The sequence below is a fragment of the Protopterus annectens genome, chromosome 6.part0 (genome assembly GCF_019279795.1).
Source record: "Protopterus annectens isolate FY-2018-M chromosome 6.part0, PAN1.0, whole genome shotgun sequence".
NCBI lineage: Eukaryota > Metazoa > Chordata > Ceratodontiformes > Protopteridae > Protopterus > Protopterus annectens.
The window spans coordinates 1,106,320,364-1,106,347,028 of NC_056737.1; the positions used below are offsets into that span (position 1 = coordinate 1,106,320,364).

Here is a 26,665-nt window from a genome sequence, read left to right on the forward strand (position 1 = left end):
ATCAAGTAATTTCACCATCCGTCAATCTTTTAATAGTTCAGATAGTTTGCTTCTGCCATGCTTGACTTCCACTTAGCTGGGTTAGTAGCCAAATCAGCTTGACACGGGGAATATAAAATGGCTTAAACTTTAGGAAGATGGCTTACTTTGTCTTAAAGTATTACATCCTCCAGATCTAGGTATGCTGTTGCATATCTAGTAAAGGGTCTAGGACCTTTGTCAACTTCTGGAATGTTGCATGTGTCTTATGTAGACTAGAAGACAAGATTCATTGTGAAAAATGTAGTTTTTATTTCTTAGATTCTGGGGCCATTGGAATTTGCCAGTAACAGTTGGGTACTAAGCAACCGAAAGTCTAACTGTGCTCAGTGTTTCAATCATTTTATCCTCTGAGTGTGGTACATGAGTCAAATTTAGGTATGCTGTTTAATTTTCTGAAGTCATTGCAAACTTTTATATAGACCCATCTTGCTTGGAGATACAGTAGGGTTATTCTACTCATTTTGGAATTCTTTTATGACCTCAGGTTTGAGCATTTTGTGTGCCGTTTTCTTAACCTGCTTTCCACTGCCATTTTGGTGTTCAGAATGGTTTCAAATTTGCTTTCTCGCCATTGTTTCTGTGTTGTACTGGATTAATCTGGTTCTACCAGGCAACTCTGAAAATCTATTTATTCCCGAGTTACAAATTCCTTTAATACTTGTTTCTGAGGTATTGATAATGTCATATCTGTTTCGACTTCAGCAAATGTGTGACATCAAAATTGCAGACCTACTTACTACAGAAACCTCAACTTCAGTCTAGGTCTGTTCTGGCTTACTTTTTCTCTCTCGCCTCACTTTGTAGTTTACTTCATTTATTTTTTCCTCCGATTTTTAAAAGGAAGAACTTGTTTCAGCAGGGGGTGCTAACAGAAGTACTTCATCCCCTGTTTTGAATTCTCTGAGGCAAGTATTTTGATATGTCCTGTGCTCTCTCCCTGTGTTCTTTTACTCTGGGCATTATCATTCTTAACCTGTCCAGCAGGTATATAAAAGTCACCGTCACACTTTTAACAAGGGTGGTGTCCTCCTGTCATATTTCCTGTACTACATCTAGTAAGGCTCAGGGATGGTTACCATGTTGTAGTTTAGATGGTGTGAATGCAGCTGAGGTTTGTGGTATTGCATCCCTTACAGCAAAAAGAACATGTGAAATTTATTGGACTCCGTTTCCTTCCATCTGTTTCTATAGTTTTTTTGTAACATGCACTGTAAAATTTTATTGAAGTGTGTAACTAGCCCATCTGTTTGAAAATGGTATGTAGATGTTCTTAACTGTTTCACTGTAAATAATTGACAAGGTTCATGAACTACTCTGTACATGAATGGGGTGCATTGGGCAGTAAGAATTTCTTGACAATTCCTGCAATAGAAATCCTATTTTATGAAGTTTCCAGTAACTCTTCATAGGGGTACTGACTTAGAAACTTTTGTTTCATAATGAATGATTACTATGATGTACTGATGGCCCTTACTTAATTTTACATGTGGACTTGCTATACCATTGGCATTCTTTCAAATGGGGCTCCCAATATAGGCAGGTATATTAAAGGGCTATTAAACCCTGGGTTGGGTGCTGTAATTTGAGATTGTGGGCAAGCTACACAAAACTTTTCTGTATCCTTCATAATAGCAGGCTAGTAAAATGTGGCCAAAGTCCTAGCTTTTTTTTACCCATTCTTAAATGACCACACAGAATGTGGTCATGATAACTGGTTTGCTCTGCAAAAGAGGTATTTTCTTAGTTCATAGTAGGGGCATGAATTGGGGCTGTACTTAATGCATTGTCTTCCCAGTAGGCCTTTATCAAATTGACATGGCTTGTCTAGGTCATCCAAGTCAACGTTATTTTTTCTTCTGTAACTATCTATCTAATTTTTGTACCCTTAGAAACTCTTGCTTCTGGTTTTGACTGGCTGTTTAATTTAGTGTGGCAGGGGGACGCTTATGACTTTGTTCAAGTTTCTGTTTTCATTTTCTCTGAACAAGAGATTTTAACTATCTTCCTTAGTTTTAACAACTACTGCACTGCATGTATTCTTAACTTGTGGACATTTCTGCTGCGTCAGTCTCCACACTGACCACATTTTTATTACTTGAACTAAGAGTCTTTTTTCAAAACTTAATATCTGTTCTATCTAATTCTGCCACCTTGACCCAAATCCTGTTTTCTTTTCGGTCTTCTAGTCTTAGTTTTTTCTTTACTAGGATAGGTATTCCTGATGGTATGTGCAGTTGAACATTCCCCCATATCTTTAACAGCTCTTGAGTTGGGTAAATTATTATTTTCCTCTAAGTTAGACACCAGACTTACTGGGTTTAACATTTTGCCTAGAAGGTTTTTACAGTTACCTTTATACCTAACTATGCCTCCCCTTCCGGTCCCACTAGCCACTACAATTCCACTTCCTGCCTATTGCCACAACCGCCTTACTAATCTGTCAATCTTGTCACCACCACTTCCTCTATACCACTGTCTCTACCTACTCTATCTGACCATATTCTATTCCAACATGTATTATTTTCTAATATCTTCTACACTACTCCTTATTATCTCTATCTCCACCTCTTACCACTCCAATCGCTCTGACCCACTCCTATGTTCACCAGCTTCTCACTCATACAACATATGTCCAACTACTTCATCTTTTACTATCTCCCCTAATCTCTTTACTACCTCTACCTCAAGTCTATATAAACTATCCATAATACAGGTTTTTAAACCTTCCCACATAGCTAAGTCAAAACTGTACAAACTCCATGTAGCATCTACTACACACACTCTCCTCACTAAAAACCTACTTTGTTCTGGAGATATCCATCCCAACCCTGGCCCCTCTTTTTCTCTCCCCACCCTCACTCTCCTCAAAACTACCTCTACACTGCACCCATCTTACTCCTCTAACAGTCACCAACCTCAGCCACAACAGTCATCTCCATCCAAATACTTAACTATTTACTCATTGAATATTCAGAGTCTAGCAAATTAAAGTTACTGAGCTGCACTCATGGATAGCTCTCAATACCCCTCACATCCTCTCCCTATCTGAAACCTGTCTCAAGCCACAAATCACAAATAGTGAAATACTCCCACCAGGTTATAATATCTTCTGATCTGATAGACCTGTAAAAAAAGGGGGTGGCGTGGCCATCCTCTACTCAAACAACCTTAACCTCTCACCTTACCCTTCCCCAATTCCTGACTTCCTCCCAGCTGAAGTCATCATCCTTAACTGCCATCTGAATCCCCACAAAAAACTTGCAATTGCCTCTATCTACCTTCCTCCTGGTAACAATCTCCCCATTCTTGAAAACATCCTATCCTGGTTCTCCCACAACATACCATATGAGACACTTATCCTTGGTGATGTCAACATTGATTGGTCCAAACTCACAACTGACTCCCCCCAGCTTAGTATCCACCTACACGGCTTCCACCAACTTATAACATCTCCCACTTGCTTCCATAAAAATTCCACCTCCAGCTCCATCATAGACTGGATCCTTACCAATTCCCCCCACCAATACCACAATCCCACCACCTTACCTGACTCCCTCAGTGATCATCTCCCTACCACCATCTTAAGACATTACTCCTATATTCCTAAACCCCACCTTATCAAAGACTGTCGAAAACTATCGACTTTCAATTCATTCCAATTTAACTCCATTCTCCACAACATAGATTGGTCCATTCTAAAACACCTCCCCCTAAACAATGCTTTACGCACTTTCAGTAGTGTCTTCATGAGTACTCTAAACTGTTTAGCTCCCTCTAGGAAGACGAGAGTATAATCAAATCATGCTCCCTGGCTCTCCAAGGAGACTAGGTCCCTTGTGAAACAGAGATGGTGCTTGGAAAACCTGGACTAAAACTAAACAACCACTTCTTCTTCAAAAATACAGGCAACTGAGGAACCTTGCAAAAAACATACAACTAATGACAAAAAGTTATACTATAGCTCTGCTCAGCTTAACAACAAATCCAATCCTCAAAAATTTTGGTCAGCTCTCAACAACATCCTCTATGCTGGAAAGACCTGTAATCCCTCCCCATACCCTAACTCTTCCTCTCAGGAAACAGCTACCCTCCCGAATAAACACTTTATCTCTTCCATCCAAAATCTGGTAACCTCTAAGCCAAACTTTACTTCGACACCCACACCTCCAAGTCCCACTAACACAACTTTGTTTTCATTTGATCCCGTTCCCATTACTTAATCATATCTCTACTACTCAAGCTAAAACCTTGCTCTCCTTCCACTCACGATCTATCTCCTACATTCCTCAAACTTGCTGCTGACTCAATTGCCTGTCCTATATCTATACTTATTAATCAATCTATTCTGGAATCAACTGTCCCCACCCTTTGGAAATCTATCTTTACTATCGCTCTTCATAAAGGTGGAAACTCCACTGACCCCTCAAACTACCGACCCATTGCCATTCTTTCCCCCCTCTCCAAGATATTAGAAAAATGTATTCACTTGCACCTCCTCACACACCACTTACTTACCCCTACCCAACATGGATTTCGTCCTCACCCAACATGGATTTCGTCCTCACCTCAGCACCACCACTGCCCTCCTCTCCTTCACTCATATCATTGCAGAGGCCCTAGACAACAATAAACTCATTTCCTGTCTCTTCCTAGATCTCTCCAAAGCCTTCGATACTGTCATCCTCTACTACTATCCAAACGTGCAAATCTCCCTATCCCCCTCCGCATTTGCCTGGTTTAATAGTTCCCTATCTGGTAGGGATCAATCTGTCAAATGGCTCTCATCCTCCTCACCTTTCCTTCCCATCTCCACTGGTGTTCCCCAAGGCTCCATCTTGGAACCCCTTTTGTTTAACATCTTCACCAATGATCCTTACACCTCATGCAAAAAATCCTCCCTTATTCAGTATGCCGACGACTCTACACTTATATCCATCTCCTGAACTACACTCCCTGACCCAACAAGCCCTACTATCCACTGAACAATGGCTCTCTCACAACCTACTGATCCTTAATCCCAAAAAGACCCAAACTTCTACTTTTCCTTCCCCGTTCTCGTTCTCATCACAAAACCTCCTTTTTTATTACATCTTCTAACAATACAACTATCCAACCTGACACTCATACAAAACTCCTAGGGGTTATTATTGACGACAAACTAAAGTTCAGCCTACACATACTCCAGTGTATAAAAAAAACAAACCAGAAACTAGGTCTGCTATATCAGAACAAAAAATTCCTAACCCCTGAATCTAGACTTACCCTGGGCCAGGCACTCCTCCATCCCTCTCTCTTATATGCCACCCCAGTTCTTACCAATATCCAGGCCTCCACTCTAAACAAACTCCAACAGACTTACCATAAAATAGCCAGATTCATTACGAACTCCCCATACAACTCACACCACTGCATTTCTTTAAACTCTCTTCAATGGCTTGAACTTCCCCAATTTCTGCTATCTTATCAATTTCATATGCTACACTCTGTTCTGTTTAAAACCTCCTTCTGTCCATCTCTATTTTCCTTAGTCTCCTTCTACATCCCACCCCGGACCCTCCGCACTTCTAACCAACAATTACTTGATGTCTACCACCCAAAAAAGGTCAGTAGGCAAACTACTCTACAAACACTCCCTTGCCCATGCTTGGAACAAACTTCCCCTTGACTTGCGTTCAATCTCCCACACCTCACACTTTAAAAATGAACTAAAAACTTATTTTCTCAATTCCAGGACCTGCCCTTGCCATGACCCCACCTAGTCTTCCTTCCCTTTATCTACCCTCAAAAGGTCCATACTCAGCACCTCATTACACCTCTCTCTCCAATGTGTCTACTATGCATTTGCATAATTTTATACAAACAAAAACATTTCTTATTGTTGACCTTGAAGTATATCAATGTAAAATTATGTTACTAAGTTTCTTTTTAATGCAACTTTAACTTTATGCATGTAACCCAACATATGTGAATCTTTTTGCTATAACTGCTATTATATCAATATCGTTTAAAATTTTACTTTAAAAATGTACTACTGGAGCTTTTCTCCTCGGGTCTCCACTGAAAATGGGCCACAAACCCAGTTAACAAATGTCAATAAATAAATATAAGGGTTTGCATCCCTTCCTGTGTTAAAGGGCACTCCTTTTGTTTCTGTATACACACATTACCTCAGTTTCCTCTTTACTAGATATTTTAGACGTGTAAATATACTATGATGATCTGAATAATGCAGTCACCCCCAATCTCTCAGCCATTGCAGTTTGTAATCTATTGTAAATATGATGTTTTGTAAAAACAGTGGTAGAAAGCACACTCTGCAGTTCTAGTACATTCCATATGCCTGCTTTCCGGCACAGCTTGTTGGCGTGCATTAACAGTTTTAAAGGTACAGTATTGCTAATTAGTATGTAATATTTAAAACAAACCAGCTGAGGGGGCTGTTTACAAGCACAGAGTCACACTGTAACTCTGACTTTGTGTTTGCAGTTTCCGTTAACAGACATTTTACTAAAACAAGTAGCTGTTGACAAGACTTAGGATCCCTGTAGAATATCCATTTTATTAAGATGCAAAGCAGTGCCCTCTTAAATTTATCTACAACCCAACATTCATTATTTACATGAGGTTCTAACCACAATTCCAAAATTTGTATCAAGTAAGCCCTCTTGTACCTTACTGGGCTGTACGTATTGAATATTAAGTAGTGAAAATGAAGTGACAGCCCCAGCCAGAATTTTCTTTTTTTTCAGTTTCTAATAGCTGTGTGCATAATCATCCTGAGATCACTGAGGAGGCTTGTTTGAGTAAAACTGGTATGTTGGTTGCATTTGAGCCTTAATAAATTATTTTTGGTTTTGCGTCAGTTTGCTGTCTTTTTTGTATTCTTTCTGTTTTACTTGGGCTGTGCACCTCCGTTAGACCTTGCACTTTCATTTTTTGGCCAGTATATGTCCCCAGACTCCCCACTGTTGAACTGTGTGTGACTCGAGTGTGTATGCGGTGAAAGCTGAAGCTCCAAATCCTTGACCAGATCTCAGCTGCTTCAGATAGCATGATGGTCGATTACCCAGAATGAAGTCTAGCTTTATGCGATAGTTAAAGCACGCACTTCTTTAGTGCTCTACATCTAGGCATTGGTTAGAGCATATGCTTCCAAAAACTTCTAATTTTGATATAGCAGTCTGAGTTATTGTAAAGGGAGTTTTCAACCTCCTGTAATAGAAGCCTATGGGATATATGCAAATGACCCCTTAAGGACATCGTGTTTCACCAGTATGGGTTCTGAATGTCCATGACTTTTTTTACTTTTTCTTTGTAAATCTTTTTGGATGCATTTAGGCCAATAAAGCCAAACCCCACTAGCCGTAGACATGCATATTTCGGTTTGTAGTTGTAACATGTATGCTATATGTATATATGTACATATTTATTGGCACATATACAGACTTGTGCAAAGGCAATGAAAGAAATGCATGGCCTGCCTCCCTGATTTGCTGTAATATGCCTTACGTTTGTCTGTAGGAATTCTGCAGCATGATATGCCAGTCTGTACTTCTGCTTTGCATTGGTAGCAAAAGTTTTTGAATTGGCTGCAGGTCGCAGATTGCATATGCAGTGTTTTATTTGCATTTACTGGTGTTTTATACTTGTCCAGAATATCAAACCTTCCTTAGCTGTGGTGCAGTGTCCTGCAAGTCCTCATGAAATGTGTAAGAGTTTAGCCCTAAATCCTACAACAGAATCTCTTAATCACTATGGTGGAAAAATCAGTAAACTGATCAAGCATTCAAGAATGCAACCAGCCAACATAAAATCTCTCAACTAAATGAAACGCTGAATACATAAGTGACAATAAAAATCTAAAACAAAATAAGCCACAAAAAATAATGCTTAAAGTCACACGGAATACTGGAAAATGTATTTTGATGTATATTAAAAATCAAATTAAATATTTAACATTGGAAGATGCATACAAAATGCCATACTGTAACAGAAATACGAGAAAATGTAAAGTAACACTGAATATTAAGAAACTTGGCAGTATTTTGTTCAGTTCGCCAACACCAACCAAACAGATGCACAGGAGTCAGAGTGTAACCTGTACAAAAAAGTGTATTTCACCCCACCATTCAGGGTGACTTTATCTGCTGCACCCATCACTTTATCTGAAAGGCCACCAAAGTTCAGCCAAAATGCAACCCTGCAGGCACCAAACAGCTGGACTTTGAAGAATAAAAATACTGTTGTGTCTCCTACCAGAAGGATTTCTGAGCTTCACCTTTTGATATGTAAACTTCCTTGTACAGGTTTCCTCAGAAGTAGAATAGATCTGAAGACTAGTCCATACTTTATGACAAGGGTGCAGTCTGCTCTTGTTTGGGGAGCCGGACACCAGAAAATATCAGGCATCTTTTGTCTCTTGTAAGTAATGCAGTCAAGGCCTTCTAGTTACTTAGCCTTTAATCGGCTTGCTCGCTACATTTCCTTTTGTTAAATGAAAACATTGCCCTGAAACAGATATGTATGTTTTCTTTTTCTTCTTCTTCATACCGAGCTCCTCTTCTGCAGTGACACTTCAGTGTGCCTCTTAACAGTTTAGTGTTATTCCCTTAACTGACCTGATGGGAACTCCCCATATTGTGATTTTATTTTTCTGTCTTCCACATTGTCTTTTGTGTGCCCTTGATATGAAACTGATTAGACGCAATAAATCAAGTGCTTCCTTTCTGCATTTACTTACAATGGCAGTGCTCTGAATTGCTGGTTTCTTGGACAGACTGTGTTTGTGTCAGTGTTTCTGTTTCCTTTTTGCTGACTTACTTTCTGATTTCTGCTGACATTTTCTAGAATACCTTTCGTAGTACATTCAAATGCCAGTAGCTAACTTGCAAGTTTTAATTGTGTTTTCAAACTTTTTATTACTAGCAGGTTTGCATGGTGTTGTCATGTCTCGCCCCTGTGCCTGATTGTTCTGATTGGTAGTTTTGACCCTTATAAACCTGGTTAGCTTCTGTTATTCCCACACTGATCTTATTTTTCTGCTGTTTCATGGATAGCTGCAGCACATTTGCTGTCCAGTGATTAGAGTACCTGGCAGATTGTTTATGTGGTGGTTCAGTTAGTGTAAGCAGTTCCTGCTGTTCATTTTGTAGAAGGAGTTCTTAAACGACCTGAGTGTGTGCCTCACAGAAGCAGAGAAGAAGAATCACTTTAACATGACGTGGTATTTTTAATGCCAGCTTTTTGGTTTCTGCCGACCACACTTGTAATGTTTCTTGTCCATTACATCCAAGTGATGCCTCCAGGTGCATCTGTAGTTAACTCCTACTTACGCCTCTAGGCATCAAATATTGCTTGTTCATATTTGTATCAGTAATGCGAAAACCATGCTATGTACAAGGTTTTAAAATAGTTCATCTTAAAGCTTATGCAACAGCAAGCTCAACTGCATTAATATTTGATCTCCGTCTAGTGCAGGTAAATAGGTATTAACTGTTTTTATGATATAAATTTATATAGGTGTAATTTTCATATTTTTCTAAATATTTCAAAAAACAAGTAACACAGACAGAACTCCTCAGTCTGATATGAAAGCTCTCAGCTAGATGAATAAAATGCTGCTGACAGTACAGTACGTGTGTAACTTGAGTGGTTGCTGAGATATTATAAGCTGTTTACAAAATATTACAAATGCAATAGGTTCATAGGTAGGTAGTAGGTTATTGGCCCTAGGGCCTATACAAGCCTAGCCAAAAATGTACCCTGGCTTTCGCCACCCAAGAAAATTATTTTCCTGTGCCCCTGTCAAGCAGAACCACAGAAGTGATCCCCGGGGTGGATTTCCTATTACCCATCCAATCATCAAGATTTTTCTTGAAGAGTGCTAATGAGGAGCTCTGTTTGATATAGATAGGTAGTCTGTTCCAGAGTATGGGAAGTCTCTGGGACAGGAATCTATCCCTCCAGCATGTTCTGTTTATTGTGGTGACAAGGTTTAGGTCCCTAGAGCATGTAGCTCGGAGGGATTGGGATTTCTTTAAGTGGAGCATGTCCAACAGCTCTGGGTTTGACATAGCTTTATATGTTAGGCAGAGATCGCCTCTGAGTAGGCAATATGCGACAGAGTAAAGCTGGAGTTTTTTGAGACGGTCTGCGTAAGGCATCTGTTTGAGGCCAGTAATCCTCTTTGTGAGGTATTTTTGCGGCCTTTCCAGTTGTTGATGTCTTGTGAGGTACATACCAAAAGGGGCATTGTACTCTATAATGGGTCTAATGAGTGATGAGTAGAGGGGAACAATGACCTCTTTTTTTCTGGATGAGAAACCTTTTGTGATGAGGTGTGCCACGTAGAAGGATTTCCTGACCACTTTGGCGATGTGATTATCAAAGGAGAGACTACTGTCCACCTGTGTCCCAAGGTCTCTTATCACACTTTCGGTGTTAAGTAGACTACCGCCTATGTGGTAGTTCATGGGTACAGAATTTTTACCAAAGGGGATGACAATGCACTTTTTGATAGTTACTGTTTACTTTACTGTTTACTGTGACATAAAATTCAGTTTAAGACTTAGAACCTAAAGAATACTGCCACTGTAAAAGTAGTTTGTGCTGAAGAGTTTTCCATGTATACTTCTGTCATAACCCCTGTGGTTCCAGAGATATGAACATTTGTTTGAAATTTGAGTCTGTCAAAAGGCTTAGGCTCCGCCCATTGGAAGTTACAGTGCAAACTTCCTGAGCTTCATTGGAGTGAATGGGTTAAAATAAGCACATTAGTTTGTGCAGTAGAGTACACCTTTGAAATGTTAAAACCCACTAAAAAGCCATTTCAGAAAAATGTGCAAGACGTTTGTTTCTGTTTCCTTTTTATTCTGCAATACTTTGAACATGCAGAATAAAGATGGATGCATATGTGAGACATCATACCATAGCTCAGTTTACTTTTTATAAAAATACTGAAGAAAATAGTTACTTTTAAAATGTTATTTATATTGAAAGGCTGATTTTTTTTTCTTGCAAGGATCTGCTATTCCTCAAGAAGATTCCATTAAGTGTCCTACTTCAGCCTTGTTAAGAAGTTTGGAATCTGATGTGGAGAATGAGAGAGATGAGTCCAGAGGACAGAGTAGCCCCAAGTTGTCAGAGATATTGCCAAGTCCTGGCTCCCCATCTTTGTTACAGGACATACAACAGAATGACAGCACTTCCTTCATACTCCTAAACTTGGCACGATCTGGTACAGTTATTATTATAATTGTTGTTATTATTATTTTATTGTTGGCATATCAAACTATTTTGAAAAAAACAAATTGAATGTCTAGGAGGATGTTCAGGAAACCTGAGGCCATACAGTTATGCATCTGTGTGTTTATTTCCTGTTTATTTGCTGAAGTAGAGTTATACCAAGCCTTGAATGTAAGGATCATACAAGAGACTCTCTCTGATGAATGTGCAGGAATTAGGCTTCACCATGTAGGAAGCACAGCTTTTAAATTAATTTATTTTATTTTTAATTCACTTCCTGTGGATGCCCTTGTGATTTTGTTTTTGTTCGCAAACCATACTGTAAGAGCATGTTGGAAATGGTTTGTCTGCATTTGTTAACCAGATAAGCACAATATTACTTTCAGGGGGCTGTTGCTGCAGGGTAACTTCTTTGAGGCAGTTGCATTAGCCACCTTTGGTGTAGCATAAGTTTTAAACCAGCTCTTTTTTCTCCCTTGTTTTTGTGCTTGCTATGACTTTTGATGCTCATGAAATGTGCGTGTCTGTGTGTGTGTCTCTGTGTGCGTCACAGATACCATCCTACCCCTAAGGCTGTGCACACAGATAAAACATGCTTTAAGTAGTTAACGGAGATAAAAACTTAAGGGTATGCACATCACTGTCTCTTTGTGGCTGCTCCAGTAATACATACATGCATATGAAAGCCAAATATGATTTTATTCTCAGTGCTGCCATGTTGTTATTTCTTTTTTAAAATTTGGCAAAAGTCTCTTGTGCACACTGTTTTCAGGAATGTTATGCCCGATCAGTATGACTAACCAATGCTATTTAAATGTAATAACTGTAATCCTAATCCTGGGCGGCCACGGTGGTGCAGCGGTTAGCGTTGTCACCTTACAGCAAGAGGTTCTCTGGTCCGATTCTCGGCTGGGGTGTCTTCTGTGCGGTGTCTGCATGTCCTCCCTGTGGCCGCGTGGGTTTCCTCCGGGTGCTCCGGTCAAATCCCACATCCCAAAGACATGCAGTAGGTGGATTGGACACTCTAAATTGGCCCCAGGTGTGAGTGCGTATGTGCCTTCTGTGGAAGGTTGGGCGCCGGGCTGGCAACTCGATACAGTAAAACTCCACTGCCAATCATGAGTGGACAGATAATCCGCTGTGGTGACCCCTAACCGGGAAAAGCCGAAAGAAGAAGAACTGTAATCCTAAGTCTGTTTCTAACCTTGACCTCAAACTGGCCCTTATCCGTAAAACTGATTCACAGTGAATGAGATCTCTTTTATACAATTGAAATTTTGTTGTACTCCTATATTGAAAAGCATCTCAGTAATGACATTATTGTGTAATTCATGATTACAGTATTTCGGCATGGTTTCTTGTTACTTGCTGTAAGGAACCATTGCCCCCACATTGCCATTAGTCATATTTTCTCATTCCTGTGTCAACATCCAGTATAAATTTTTAAAATACTTTAAGTGATGCATCCTTAAATGTATTGGGTAACCCTTCAACTTACTTATATAACTTTTTTTGTTGCTTGAGAAGATTCATTGTACCCTATGTTGTCTGTCCCTTAGGCCGTGCGTAGACAATGAGTCTCTGCAGAACAAGCCAACAAAAGAGATGATCATCACCATAATCTTGGGTGATTTCACCTACCCTGGTATAGACTGGGCGAACTACCAATGTTCCAACTCCTATGCTCAGTGATTCATAGAATTTATAAATTCAAATGCCCTTGAACAACTAGTATGATGTTCCTTGTGTTTCACTGTTGCAGTCATCACTGTAGGGTTCTTCCTGCTGGCAGGCAGCCCTCGGTCGGCTAGAATCCCAAAGTCTGCGTCCGGCGTCGGCTGTGAACGCATCTTCCCTGACGTCAATGCGCCAGGGGTACAAAACCTCCAGCCGACGCCATGTTCCCCAGTCTTTCTTGCCACGCGGTGCCCGAAGCAGAAGCAGTTCGCAAGTGCCTGTCAGCTGTCTCCTGTTACTTTTGGTGCTTCAGTCCGAAGATTTTCTTCTTCTTCTTAAAGCTAGGTACCCCGTTGGGGAAACTCTTTTCTTGCTCCAGCCCGATGTCAGAAAAAGTTAATAATTGTATTTCATGTGGGAAGCAAATACCTCATAAAGGATTTCCATTCTTACTGTATTCCTTGCCTAGGCCCTGACCACGATGTAGCTAGTTGTCGGTTTTGTGCTAGATTTAATCAACGAACTATTAAAAGGAGATACGATTTTGCCTTTCATTATTTTGGGAGAAGATTTAATTATAACATGTCGTCGGACACGCTTCCGACTACCGGAATTCATAAAAGGCGCAAGGATAAGGATAGGCCTCCGAGGTCCAAATCAGACAACGATTCTCTTTTACAACCAGTTGCCGGTTCGGCCGTCGTCAGTGAGGCGCTTTCGCAGCCCCTGTCATCCGCCATTTCAGAACCGCTTGCCGATACAGACTCCCACGAGGAACCGACGAGGCCTTCGGAACTTCAAGGTACTGGACCTTCGGACAGTGCTCCCTCTGATGGGTCCAGAGCCACTGTGCAGGTACCGGCTTCCGGGGGGGGTCTTCAGGCCTACACAGCTGCAGATAAAGACAAAGGCAAAGACTCCTTCTAAAGCAAAGGCTCAAGCCCAGGCCTCCTCTGATCCGGGACCTAAATCTCAAAAGCAAATGCTTAAAATGGCTGAGGACCTATTGACTATGATTAGGGGTTCCCATCCCCCTCCAGACAAAAGGCCAAGACAAGAGTTAAATTATGAATTTTCTGATCAGGTTTCTGTCTCTTCAGTTTCCTCCTCTGAACAGGATTACACTTTCCCTCCTTACGAGGATTCTGATGCTGAAGATTCCATTCATTCAGCTTCTCCTCCTGAAGATTACTCTTTTGGGGAAACTTTACATGACATGAGGGAACATTTTCATTGGGAAGGGCAGGAGTATTCTGAATCTTAGAGAAGGCTTAGGGATTTCCTTCTTCCCCAACACAGGCCCCTTGCTATCCCTCCTGTTTTGGATATTGTGGATGATGTTTTTACTGAATCTAATTGATCTCCTGACTCTTTTCCTCCGGCCCCTGTTAAACCTGATCGATATTACAGGGTTCCTGACTCACACAAGTTTCTTTTTAAAAATCCTACTGCTGACCCAGAAACCATTTCTCAGGGTCCTAAAGGTGTTAAGGCTGCCACTGCTAAGAACCCCATTCCTTCTGATAGGGATTCCAGAGCTTTGGAGAGATGGGGCAAAAAGGTGTACACTTCTGCAACTTTATCTGTTAGAGCTTTGAATTGTCAATTTCATATGTTGAAATATCAGCAATACCTTTTGTCTGTTATGAAACAAAAAATGTTGGCCATTTCTGCTTGTGCAGATAATAAGGAATTACAAGATTTGATGCATGCTACTGAGCAAGTGGGGAAACATACCTTACACTGTGATTTTGATGCTTTGGAGGCCTCTTGCGGCTGCCACTGGCACGGTCATTAGAAGGCATGCTTGGTTAAAGTAACAATATTTGCCTGATCAGGTAAAAGCAAAATTACTGGATGCTCCTGTTCAACATAATGTTTTGTTTGGGCCTAAGGCTGAAGAGGTTTTAAAGAAAATGGAGGATAAGGCAAAATCCATGCAAACGGTTAAAGAATTTTTACTAGTTCAGCCTCCTAGATTCAGCAGAAACTGGCCAGCTAAAAATTGGTCCTTTCCCAGCTTGGACAGGCCTCAGAGGGGTAGATATAGATGCCCCAGAGGGAGGGCCCAAACACAGACTTCGTACAGGCCTAGACAGTGGAGTGCTTCCACCCCCAAGGGAGGAGAAGATAGGTCACAACCTTATAGGAAACAGGCACAATGACTCCCCCTGCATGGCTCAAGGACTCTTCCTTCTGGAAGCTCCTCTAGGAGGAAAACTTTCTCTTTTTCACCAAAATTGGACTTGCATAACCCAAGACAAATGGGTTCTGGATGTAGTTTTAAGAGGTTACAAATTCCACTTTCACACCTTGCCAAAACCAAACGGATGGCCAGACCTGCCAAAAAATCAGTGGACAGAGGCATTAAAACAGGTGAGGTCCCTCATGGCTATGAGGGCCATAGAATTGGTTCCAAATTCAGAGACGGGGCAAGGTTTTTATTCGAGACTCTTTCTAGTTCCCAGAAAGGAAAAGTCTTAGAGACCCATCCTGGATCTGTCAGTCTTAAATACTTTCCTGGAGCTACCAAAGTTCAAGATGCTTACTCTGCAGCAACTCCTGCCAATGTTGAGCAAAAATGCATGGATGGTGACATTGGATTTAAAGGAGGCTTACCTGCACATTCCAGTCAGACAGGAGTGCAGAAGATACCTCAGGTTCAAGGCAGGCTCGAAACATTACCAATTCTCTGCGCTGCCCTTTGGCTTATCTACTGTGCCCAGGGTCTTTACCAAGTGCCTGGCACCAGTTGTAGCTTACTGCATACTCAAGGGAATTAAAATTTACCCTTATTTGGACGACTGCCTCATTCAAGTAGACAGCAAGGACATTTTACTTCAGCACCTGGAATTTGTTCAGAATCTACTCAAGTGCCTGGGATTCACAGTGAACCTAAAAAAGTCAAATTTGGTACCCACTCAACAGATAACATTCCTGGGTGCATTTTTAAACACTACAGCCCAGATGGCATACCTGACACCAGAAAAACAAATGCAACTGGCTTCAACTTTCAAAAGCCTGGCATCAGTGTCTCAGCTAACTGCAAGAAAATTTCTGCAGGCTTTGGGTTACATGGCATCCTGCTCATACCATGTGCATGATTGCATATGCGGAAGATACAATGGTACCTAAAAAGCATATGGTCCCAACATTGTCACAGTTTGGAAACCATGATTGCACTCTTGCCTTGCCTACAAAAAGGATTTCATTGGTGGGCCATGGCATGTCTTCAAAACAAAGGGAAAGCCTTCAGTCTACCTCCAGCCTACCAAGTGATCACCACGGATGCCTCGGATTATGCATGGGGAGCCCACATGCAGGGAAAAGGCATGCAAGGTTCATGGACAGAGGATCAAATGCACCTGCACATCAACTTAAAAGAGATGTTAGCTGTGCAGAATGCCCTCACGGCTTTCAGGGATCTTTTACAGCCGGGGCAGTTACTGATACAGACGGACAACACCACAGTTATGTGGTACATAAACAAGGAAGGGGGTTCCCACTCCTACCCCCTTTGCAGACTAGCCATGATTCTATAGAACACAGCACTGGCTTACAAAGTGGATTTACAAGCTCAGTTTCTTCCAGGAATAGTAATCACTCTGGCGGACAGTCTGAGCTGGAACCTGTCGGACCCACACGAATGGATGCTGGACTCTCACATATTCAAGATGATTACAGAAGCCTGGGGTTGCCCGGACATAGATCTGTTTGCCTCTCCCCAGAACTACCAGTAACAGACTTTTTGCACAAGGATTTATCACAAGCTAGCATGGAAGGTGGATGCTCTCTCATTCAGTTGGAGGAACTTTTCGGTGTATGCCTTTCCTCCACTGCCTCTCATACCAAAAGTGTTATTGAAAATAAAACAGGACAAGCCAAAGATGATCTTACTGGCCCCAAATTGGCCCCATCAATTTTGGTACTCAACACTGATGAATCTATCCCAGGAACTTCCTTGGATTCTCCCACGGATTCCAAATATTTTGTCTCAACATCAGGGCCAGGTCCTGCACTCTCATATCAAAACTCTGTCTGGCAGCTTGGCATATTCAGGACCTATAATTAATCCTACCCTTACCAAACAGGTAATGGATGTTATCTTAGAAGACAGAAGGCCTAGTACTAGGAAATCTTATGCAGGAAAATGGAAGAGTTTTTGTACCTGGATGCATGCTCAGGATTTGGATCCCCTCATTCCAAACATTCTTCTGATTTTACAGTACCTAACAGAGATGTTGCACAAGGGCTTATCTTTTTCCTCCATAAAAATACATGCCTCAGCTATTTCTGCGCATTTTAACACAGATCCACCAATTTTTTCACATCCACTTCTTAAACAATATCTCAGAGGGGCAAAGAATTTAAGACCCCCTAGGAGACCACCCATTCCTGCTTGGGACCTCAATTATGTACTGGTAAAGCTTACTCAGCCACCTTTTGAGCCTGCTGCCACATCCGATATAAAGTACTTATCTTGGAAGACTGCTATCCTTTTGGCTTTAACTTCAGCCAGGAGAGTCTCGGAGTTACAAGCACTCATGGCTGTGGAACCTTACATTATTTTTCATCAAGACAGGGTTTCTTTGAGGACTAACCCTACTTTCATGCTTAAAGTGGTTTCTAAAGTGGCTTTAAATCAAACTATTCACCTGCCAACTTTTTTCCCTAATCCTCAAAATAAGGGGGAGAGGATCTTGCATTTACATAGGCAGCTTTGTTTTTACCTGAACAGAACCAAGGATGTCAGGAAAACAGAACAACTGTTTGTTGCTTATGCAGCTAATTCTCAAGGCAAAGCTATTTCAAAACAGACCATTTCTAAATGGATTGCTCATGGTTTCAGATTTTGTTAATCTCATAGGTTCATAGGTTCATAGGTTTATACTAGGCTATCTGCCCTAAGGCATTTATAAGCCTAGCCCAAATTATTGTGGCTTACGCCACCCCTTATATGAAAAAATACTGTGCCCATTAGTTTGTTGTGCCTCTGTCCAGCAGTGACCCAGAGATGATTCCCGGGGTAAACCTACGATCTCCCATCCACAGGTCTAGATTTCTCTTGAACAGAGTCAGCGAGGTGCTCTGCCTCACATGGACCGGGATTTTATTCCACAGCATAGGAGTCTCTGAGTGATAAATCTATCCCTCCAGCACGCCCTATTTATATCCGTGCTAAGGTTTAAGTCGCTTGCTCTAGTGGTTTTGGTGGATTTGGATTTTTGAGGTGGAGCATGTCCATTAATTCGGGTTGGACATGGCCTTGTATGTCAGGCACATGTCACCTCTGAGCAGGCGGTATGCGACTGAATAGAGCTGGAGTTTCTTCAATCTGGCAGCATATGACAGATTTTGGAGTCCCTTTATCCTTTTGGTGAGGAACTTTTGGGGTCTCTCCAATTGCTGCAGATGTCGGGTGAGATACATCCCGAATGGGGCATTGTACTCGATCATTGGTCTGATAAGTGAAGAGTACAGGGGAACAATGACCTCACTAGATCTGGATGTGAATCCCTTCATGATCAGGTGGGCAATGTAGAAGGTCTTTCTAACCACTTTAGCAATGTGAGTGTCAAAAGAAAGGCCACTGTCAACCTGGGTCCCCAGGTCCCTGATGACCTCTTCTGTGCTTAGTGGATTGCCACCTATATGGTAGCTTGGGGTTACCTTGTTTTTCCCGAAGGGTATGACTATACATTTTTTGGCGTTTAACTTCAGGCCATGGCTCTGGCACCAGCTATCTGTTTCCGTGAGTCCCTTCTGAAGGATATCAGTGTCCGATGCACTTTCCACTATGGCGCCCAGTTTGCAGTCATCTGCAAACTTTGTCAGCAAAGTCCTCCCATGTTGGCCTGTACTTCTGAGAAGTAGATGCCAAACAATAGGGGGCCAAGGACCGAGCCCTGTGGGACACCACTTGTGACCGGCTTGGAGTCTGACACAGCGCCAGCAACTCTAACCCTGTGGGTTCTGTCCTTAAGCCAGTTTGCAACCCATCTTGTGACATATGGGTTTACATTTAAGCTGGTAAGTTTTTCTACAATACCCGAGTGGGGTATTGTGTAAGCCTTTGCAAGGTCAAGGTAGGCTGTATGGACTGCCTTTCCTCATCAATGGCCTTGGTGACTATTTCAAGAAGTCGACCAAGTTCAAAAGGCATGATCTTCCCTTGACAAAGCCAAACTGGGTCGGGTCCAATGTCTGCAAGTCCCCTATATCTTTGTTTATGAGCTCCATTATGATCCTCTCCATAGCTTTGCAGACTAGACTTGTTAAGCTTATGGGGCGGTAATTACCAGGGTCCGTAGAGGCGCCACCTTTGTGGAGTGGGACCACAGTTGCCGTACGCCACTCCTTGGGCACGTATCCTGTGGTAAGGCTGAGATTAAACAGCTGCCTTATGTGCGGGTTTAATTCCTCATTTAGCTCATCATGGAAAGCAAACTCCTGGTAGCATAAGGACACACTCTACCAGAGCTGCTGCTACTTCAGCTGCCTTTCTCAGGGGAGTTCCTACCAAAGATGTTTTGGAAGCTGCAACTTGGAGTTCAGTGCATATTTTCTCTAAGCACTGTAATCTCCCTCTTTACTCCAAATGTAGGGCAGGCTTTGCCTCTGCAGTCTTGCAAGGCCTTCTAGCCGCCCCTTCTGTTCTATACCCACCACCCTATTTCTCAGCTTCGGGATTCAGCCCTACAGTGATGACTGCAACAGTGAAACACGAGGAACATAGTACAGTTGTGTACACTTACCATAAATGTAGATGTTCGAGTGTCTTCCCTGTTGCAGTCTGGGTTACCCTCCCTGCTGTCCCCTCTTATACTTTTATTAGTGTTGTTCTCTGCCTTTCCCTTCTTCTGAGGTGTATTTGCTGCAGGTTATGGGGAAAGTTGTATGCTATACTTTTGTGGTGTTTTGTTCTATTGTTAGCCTTTATTTTTGGGCACCTGACATCTGGGGCAAGAAAAACTGGGGACCATGGCGTCGGCTGGAGGCTTTGTACCCCTGGCGCATTGACGTCAGGGAAGATGCATTCACAGCCGACGCCGGACCCAGACTTTGGGATTCTGGCCGACCGAGGGCTGCCTGCCAGCAGGAAGAACCCTACAGTGATGACTGCAACAGTGAAGACACTCGAACATCTACATTTATGGTAAGTGTACACAACTGTACTTTCCCCCACTAGAGGGGACAACATATTGGATTTAATCATCACAAATATGGGCGCCCACTGTACCACACCTTTTATCACTCCCTCCTTGGTCAGATCCAACCACAAAATGTTAACCCTGGACATCCTCACCCCTCCACCTCCCCCAGTCAAAAAAAACATAGTCAAAAACCTTTTCAAAGCAAATTTCAAACTACTTGCATCTGAAGTGGAAAGCTTCACTATTCCCTTGCAGAAGGATAATGATATCCAGGATGCGGAATCCTACACCAAGGCACTCTATATGCATTTTCAGAATTGCATGAACCGTGCTATCCCAAATAAAACCAAGACTCCTTCCTCAAGCAAGAAGAAACCAGTCTGGTGGATCCCGGCCATAAGCAAACTTTACAATAAAAGGAGGAGACTTATACAAAAAAAGGCCAAATCTCAAGTAGAAAAATCATCCCTGATCAGCATTAGTAAGAAATTGAAGACCCTCATCAAGTCAACTAAAGCTAATTTAGAAAAGAAAGTTGCCAAGGATGCCAAGGATAACCATAAGACCTTCTATGGCTACGTTAAAACCCTAAATGGCAACGCTCAGGTCTGTTCTGAGCTAGTACAAAATGGAACAAAATACACTGACCCTTCTGACTTTGCCAACATCTTGGCTGACAGGTTCAGTGCAAATCCCCCCCCCCCTCACCACCTACAGGGCCTGTTACCATTCCAGGGGATTGTGTAAGTCCAATTATTACTGATACGTTGGTTAACAAGGCTCTATCTAAAGCTAAAAACACTGCCTCCATGGGACCAGATGGTGTCCCAGGCTGTCTCATACGCGAGCTCCAAAAGGAATTAACCCCGCATCTTAATACCCTGTTCAGTCTCAGCCTCTCCACAGGATATGTGCCCAGAGAATGGCGCACGGCAACGATGGTCCCGCTACACAAGGGTGGGGCCACAACTGACCCTGGGAACTACCGACCAATAAGCCTGACCAGTCTGAACTGTAAGGCTATGGAGCGAATCATTATGGAACTCATAAATGGAGAGATTGGGAACCTCCAGTCGCTGGACCCCACACAGTTCGGCTTCATCAAGGGCAGATCATGCCTCCTGAACCTGGTGGATTTCTTTGAGACAGTTACTCAGGCTATAGATAAGGGAAAGGAGGTACACACTGCTTACCTTGACCTTGCTAAAGCATTTGACACCATTCCCCATTCGGGTATTATTGATAAGCTCACCAGCTTGGGCATAAACCCTTACGTCACAAGATGGATCGCATACTGGCTCTCAGACAGATCCCATAAAGTAAGAGTAGCGGGATCTGTGTCCGAATCCAGACCAGTAATGAGTGGTGTGCCTCAGGGCTCTGTCCTGGGGCCCCTCCTGTTTGGCATATACTTCTTAGAAGTACAGGCAAGCACGGAAGGGCTGTGACTGACTAAGTTTGCGGACGACTGCAAACTGGGTGCTATAATAGAGTCTCCGGCTGACATGGAGATCCTCCAGAAGGGCCTAAATGAGACTGATGCATGGTGTCAAAGCCATGGTCTCGAGCTAAATGCAATAAAATGCGTAGTAATCCCCTTTGGAAAAAACAGAGTACCCGCAAACTACAACATAGGAGGTAATCCCCTGCAATCTGAAGAAGAAATAAGGGATCTAGGGACCCAAGTAGATGGCCAGCTTTCCTTTGATAACCATGTTGCCAAAGTGGTTAGAAAATCCTTCTATGTGACCCATCTGTTCATGAAAGGGTTCGCATCAATGGTGCCCCTCTACTCTTCCCTCATCAGACCCATTATTGAGTACAATGCACCAATTGGAATGTACCTGGCTAGACATCTCCAGCAGCTAGAGAGACCACAGAGATACCTAACCAAGAGAATTACTGGCCTCAAACAGTTGCCCTATGCAGCATGATTGAAAAAGCTAAGACTGTTCTCTGTTGCATACCGCTTTCTCAGAGGTGATCTCTGTCTAGCTTACAGAGCCATGTCCAACCCAGAATTGTTGAGCATGCTCCATCTTATCAAAACCAAATCTACTCGAGCTACACGCTCTAGGGATATAAACCTCAACACAACAGTGAATAGAACATGCTGGAGGGATAGATTCCCTTCGCAGAGACTTCCCTTACTATGGAACAGGGTCCCGATCTACATAAGACAGAGCCCCTCACTATCACTCTTCAAGAGGAACCTTGATGAGTGGATGGGTAACAGAAAGTTCACACCGGGGATCACACCAACAGCACTACTAGATAGGGGCCAAGGGTACTAGCTGCTAGTACAAGGGTCTAGGGATCTACTAAAGGGGCGGTGAATACCGCACAACATGGCTGGGCTAATATATGCCTCAGGCAGATAGCTCAGTACCAACCTATGAACCTATCCCTTCATGTCATCAGAATCTTTTGTAGCACATACATGTCAGATTCAGTAACCTTAATCTTTTAGTGTAAACCGTTTCATGTAGTCGTTCGTAATCTCTTCCACTAGCTGTCTGTTCTTATTTTATGCCTTAATTTTATTAAAGACCTTAAGTTCATTTAGTGTTTCTTTTTGGCTACATATTAGGGACTAGAACGTCAGTATGCCTGTAAGTTATCTAATGCATCATGGTATTGGGGGTTTTGATAGCCTTCAGGTCCATGCAGTGTTTGAGTTCGTTACTGTCTGGTTTCAGTTTTAGGTCCTGATATACATTGCACAGTACTCAGAAGAATTACTTTTTTAAGTTCCAGACAAAAGTCTCTGTACCTTGGTTGTGTCGTATAGCAGATCGTAACCATTAGCCTATTGTTGTGTATTACTCAATCCAGTTAATAGTGCTTTATTGCCTCTGTCATCAGCAGGCTCTGCATAGTAGAATTGTTTTTGGAAGCCAAATCCTTGTGATACACAGGTTGAACTAGTATGCACCAAATATGACTCCCCGTGGGACATTAATTTGTTATAAATAATAATGGTGTGATATGAAGTGCCAAGTTTACAGTTTTTTTTTTTTTAGGGAAATGGCAGGGATTCTTACACTACCACAGTTTGCAGCAGGGCTTCACAGACACGTGATATTTGAGGGCTGCGCAGAGTAGCAAGAGCGATAAAAAATGAAGCTGTCTGGTTGTTGATTGCCTATTGATAAGCTGACTGGATCTAGCAGAGCTCACCTTCAGAGCGTAATGAATATGTTTGCAAATTTATTGACTATGATGAAGTGTCTAAAATAATTTGCAGTGCTGAGGAGGTGTGACAAAGGGTTTGATAATTCTGTCATTTGAGACTTTAAAAACTTTTTAGTGAGTAAGTAACGCACATGACATTTTGTAGTTGTAAAATTGTTAGGTATTTTATGGAGGAAACTCAAAAATTATGTTGAATCTGACTAAGTAACATTGTGTTTCAGGATTGGGAACATCTGCTGAGCATCTGGTGTTTGTACAAGATGAGGCAGAGGATGTTGGGAGTGTATTTCCCTCCACTGAGGCCATCGACAATGGTGCTCCTTGGTTCCTGCGGGTACAGGAATTGGCCCATGACAGTCTGATTGCTGCCACTCGAGCACAGTTGGCCAAAGATGCTAAAGCAAGTCATGATGGTATTTTGTCTTCTCTTTAAAGTTTTGTAGTATGGTACAATTGTAACTGCTACACCTGAATAGGAAGTGTCATTTTTTGTGTCGTATAACTGCTTACATCTTCATTGTATCAAGAAGTGTAAGGAAAATTGGTCTATGCATGTTATGTAAATGTATTTGCTACATGTGTGTATTTTTTTTTTGCATTTGTTGCACACAATTTTTTTTTTTTAACTTTTAGCCAGTTGCTTGACTGGTTCTGGCACCTATATTCTCTTTTTTTTTAAATACTGTTCATTCATTTGCAGGATTTATGTAAGCAAGAAATGTGGGTAAATAGAGAACAGCTAGGCAGTAAATTAGAGATCGGTTTGCTGTCCTTGTAATACAGTTGCAGTTCACGACTTGTATTAATTTTCTTCTCTGTCTCATTAAGAGTAATCCTATTTTAATTGGATACTTTTTTCCTCTTGGCTGGCCAGGCATCGATCTTCCCAGTGTTGGACTCCCATTCATTCTCCATTAGTGGAAATCTCCATATACCCTGGGACAGGAGACATCCTGCATCTCAGCTTTGACAGCATTTTTACTGTAAATGGCCTAGCCTCTACCTTGGTGGCAGCATGAGCATTTGCGTCATGGAGTGTCTGCCCGTGCACTTTTTTTGTTCCCTTACAAGTGCTTCTCTACATGCATTGACAGGAGTTACCATTGCTAGCTTGGGTGATCGGGTCTATATTACTTCACCGAAAGATATTTTCAGTGAATACCTAACTGTCGAAAATCACTTCTGCAATTTGCAGAATTTTCTGAGGTCAGTGAAGTAGTTGGCCAACTACACAACTTTGCCCGTTTCTCCATTGTAGTACGATCTCGAGGGTTTGTATGTATAGTTGGAAGAGGTGGGGGGGGGTTGTAGCCCCCCACTTGGGTGGGTTTGATTTAGTGCGTTGTGTGTTCTGTTGTGCTGCAGAGCAATTGTTTCATTGCCCTGGGAAAGTTTCGCAAATTGTGGAAGTGGTTTTTGACGATTAGGTGTTTGCTGAAAATATTTTTCGGTGAACTAATATAGACCCAGGTGGTCACATCCATTTTCTCCCTGCACCAGCTCCCAAGATCCTAGCATGCCCCCACTCTGCAGAATGGGCTGTTTCAGCTGAGCAGCATCATGATGTGGGGATGGTCATCCCTCTTAGCCAGGACAGGCAGTCCCATCCTCCCTGCAATGTGAAGCATCTGTACCACTAATCAGTCTTGTCAGACTAGGCCATAGTCAGGACTTTGTCTGTACACGATAGCCATGGGATGTTAGCAGTAAGTTTTAGGTGTGGTCGCTGCTACAGTAGTTTCCTTTAACTTGTTCCTACAAGTTTGGTGATCTTCATGTTGCAGTCTTCTAAGTAGTAGTGCTTGGGAATGCTGTGCACTTCAGTTATAGCTCCTGGGATTATCTGATGATTTTGACCTTGGTGTTGCAGCTTGCAGAGTGGGGTAGATATATAAGCAGCACTACAGTACTTTTCCTAGTTCAAAATTTGCAGAATATTGAGTGAATTCTCTTGTAATAATTTCAGAAATTCCTGTAGATTTGCTTGAAAAATTCCTGTAGATTTGCTTGGAAGGGGCTGAGAATGTTTTGTGTTTAACATCTCAAACAGGTTATACAAAATAATTTCTGAAAGACCCAAAATGGGCAGCTTATGAATGAGAATACCTAGCATGTTCATCTTGTTTCACTGTTGCAGTCATTACACTTGGGTTATCCTGCTGGCAGGCGACCCGTAGTCGACCCGAGTTCCAAAGTCTTGGTCCGGCGTCGGTTGCTGTCGCCTCTTCACTGATGTCAGTGTGCCAGGGGTATAAAAGTTGCAACCGACGCCATTTTCTTCAGTCTTTCTTGCTGCGGGGTTTCCGAAGCAAAAGCAGTTCTCAAGTGCCGGTCAGCCGACTCCTGAGATTTTCAAAATTGAATTTCAGAACCGAAGTCTTCAATAAAGCTAAGTACCCCGTTGGGGAAACCTTTTCTTGCTCCAGACCAATGTCAGTAAAAGTTAATAATTGTATTTCTTGTGGGAAGCAAATACCTCATAAGGACTTTCACTCTTACTGCATTCCTTGCCTAGGCCCTGACCACAACGTTACTAGTTGTCGGTTTTGTGCTAGATTCAATAAATGCACTATTAAACATCTGTTTGATTTTGCTTTACATTATTTTGGATGAAGATTTAATTACATAATGCCGTCAGAACAACCGACGACCGGAATGTATAAAAAACGCAAGGACAAAGAAAAAGACAGGCATCCGAGGTCCAAAACCGACGACAAAGCCTCTTCTAGGCCAGTCGCCGGTTCTCGGTGAGGCGCTTTTGCAGCCCCTGACACCCACTACTTCAGACCCACAGGCCGTAACCGACAGCCACGTGGAGACATCGAGGCCTGTGGAAACTCAAGGTATTGGGCCTGCGGAAAATTTACCCTCAGTTGGGTCCAGAGCAGCTGAGCAGGCACTGGTTTCTGAGGGTGTTTTCAGACCTTCACAGCTTACAATTAAAGCTACTACAGCAGCAAATGCAAAGTCAAAAATACCATTAAAGACAAGGAAACAAGTGCAGCATTCTCCAGAACAGGCATCCATGCCAAAGAAACAGATGCTTAAAATGGCCGAAGACCTTATAACTTTAATCAGGGGCTCCCATCCCCCTCCTGACAAAAGGCCTAGGCAAGACACTGATTATGATTCCTCTGATCAGGTTTCCATTTCCTCTGATTCTTCTTCTGACCAGGGCTGTTCTCTCCATCCCTGTGAGGACTTTGATGCTGAAGAGTCCATTCCTTCAGCCTCACCGCCTGAGGATTACTCTTTTGGGGAAACCCTGCACACCATGAGGGAGCATTTCCATTGGGAGAGCCAGGATTACTCAGAATCCAAGAAAAGGCTCCGAGATTTCCTCCTGTTGCCTC

At 42.3% G+C, this 26,665-nt stretch overlaps 1 protein-coding gene across 1 annotated transcript in view; it reads left to right on the plus strand.

The window, feature by feature from the left end:
- Nucleotides 1–26,665, plus strand: part of ZNF410 (zinc finger protein 410) — a 669,052-nt gene that overhangs the window by 106,588 nt on the left and 535,799 nt on the right. Inside the window, exons 3-4 of the mRNA XM_044074718.1 lie at nucleotides 11,063–11,278; nucleotides 23,534–23,725. Coding sequence (XP_043930653.1) covers nucleotides 11,063–11,278; nucleotides 23,534–23,725 — 408 coding nt within the window. The remainder of the gene's footprint in view (nucleotides 1–11,062; nucleotides 11,279–23,533; nucleotides 23,726–26,665) is intronic.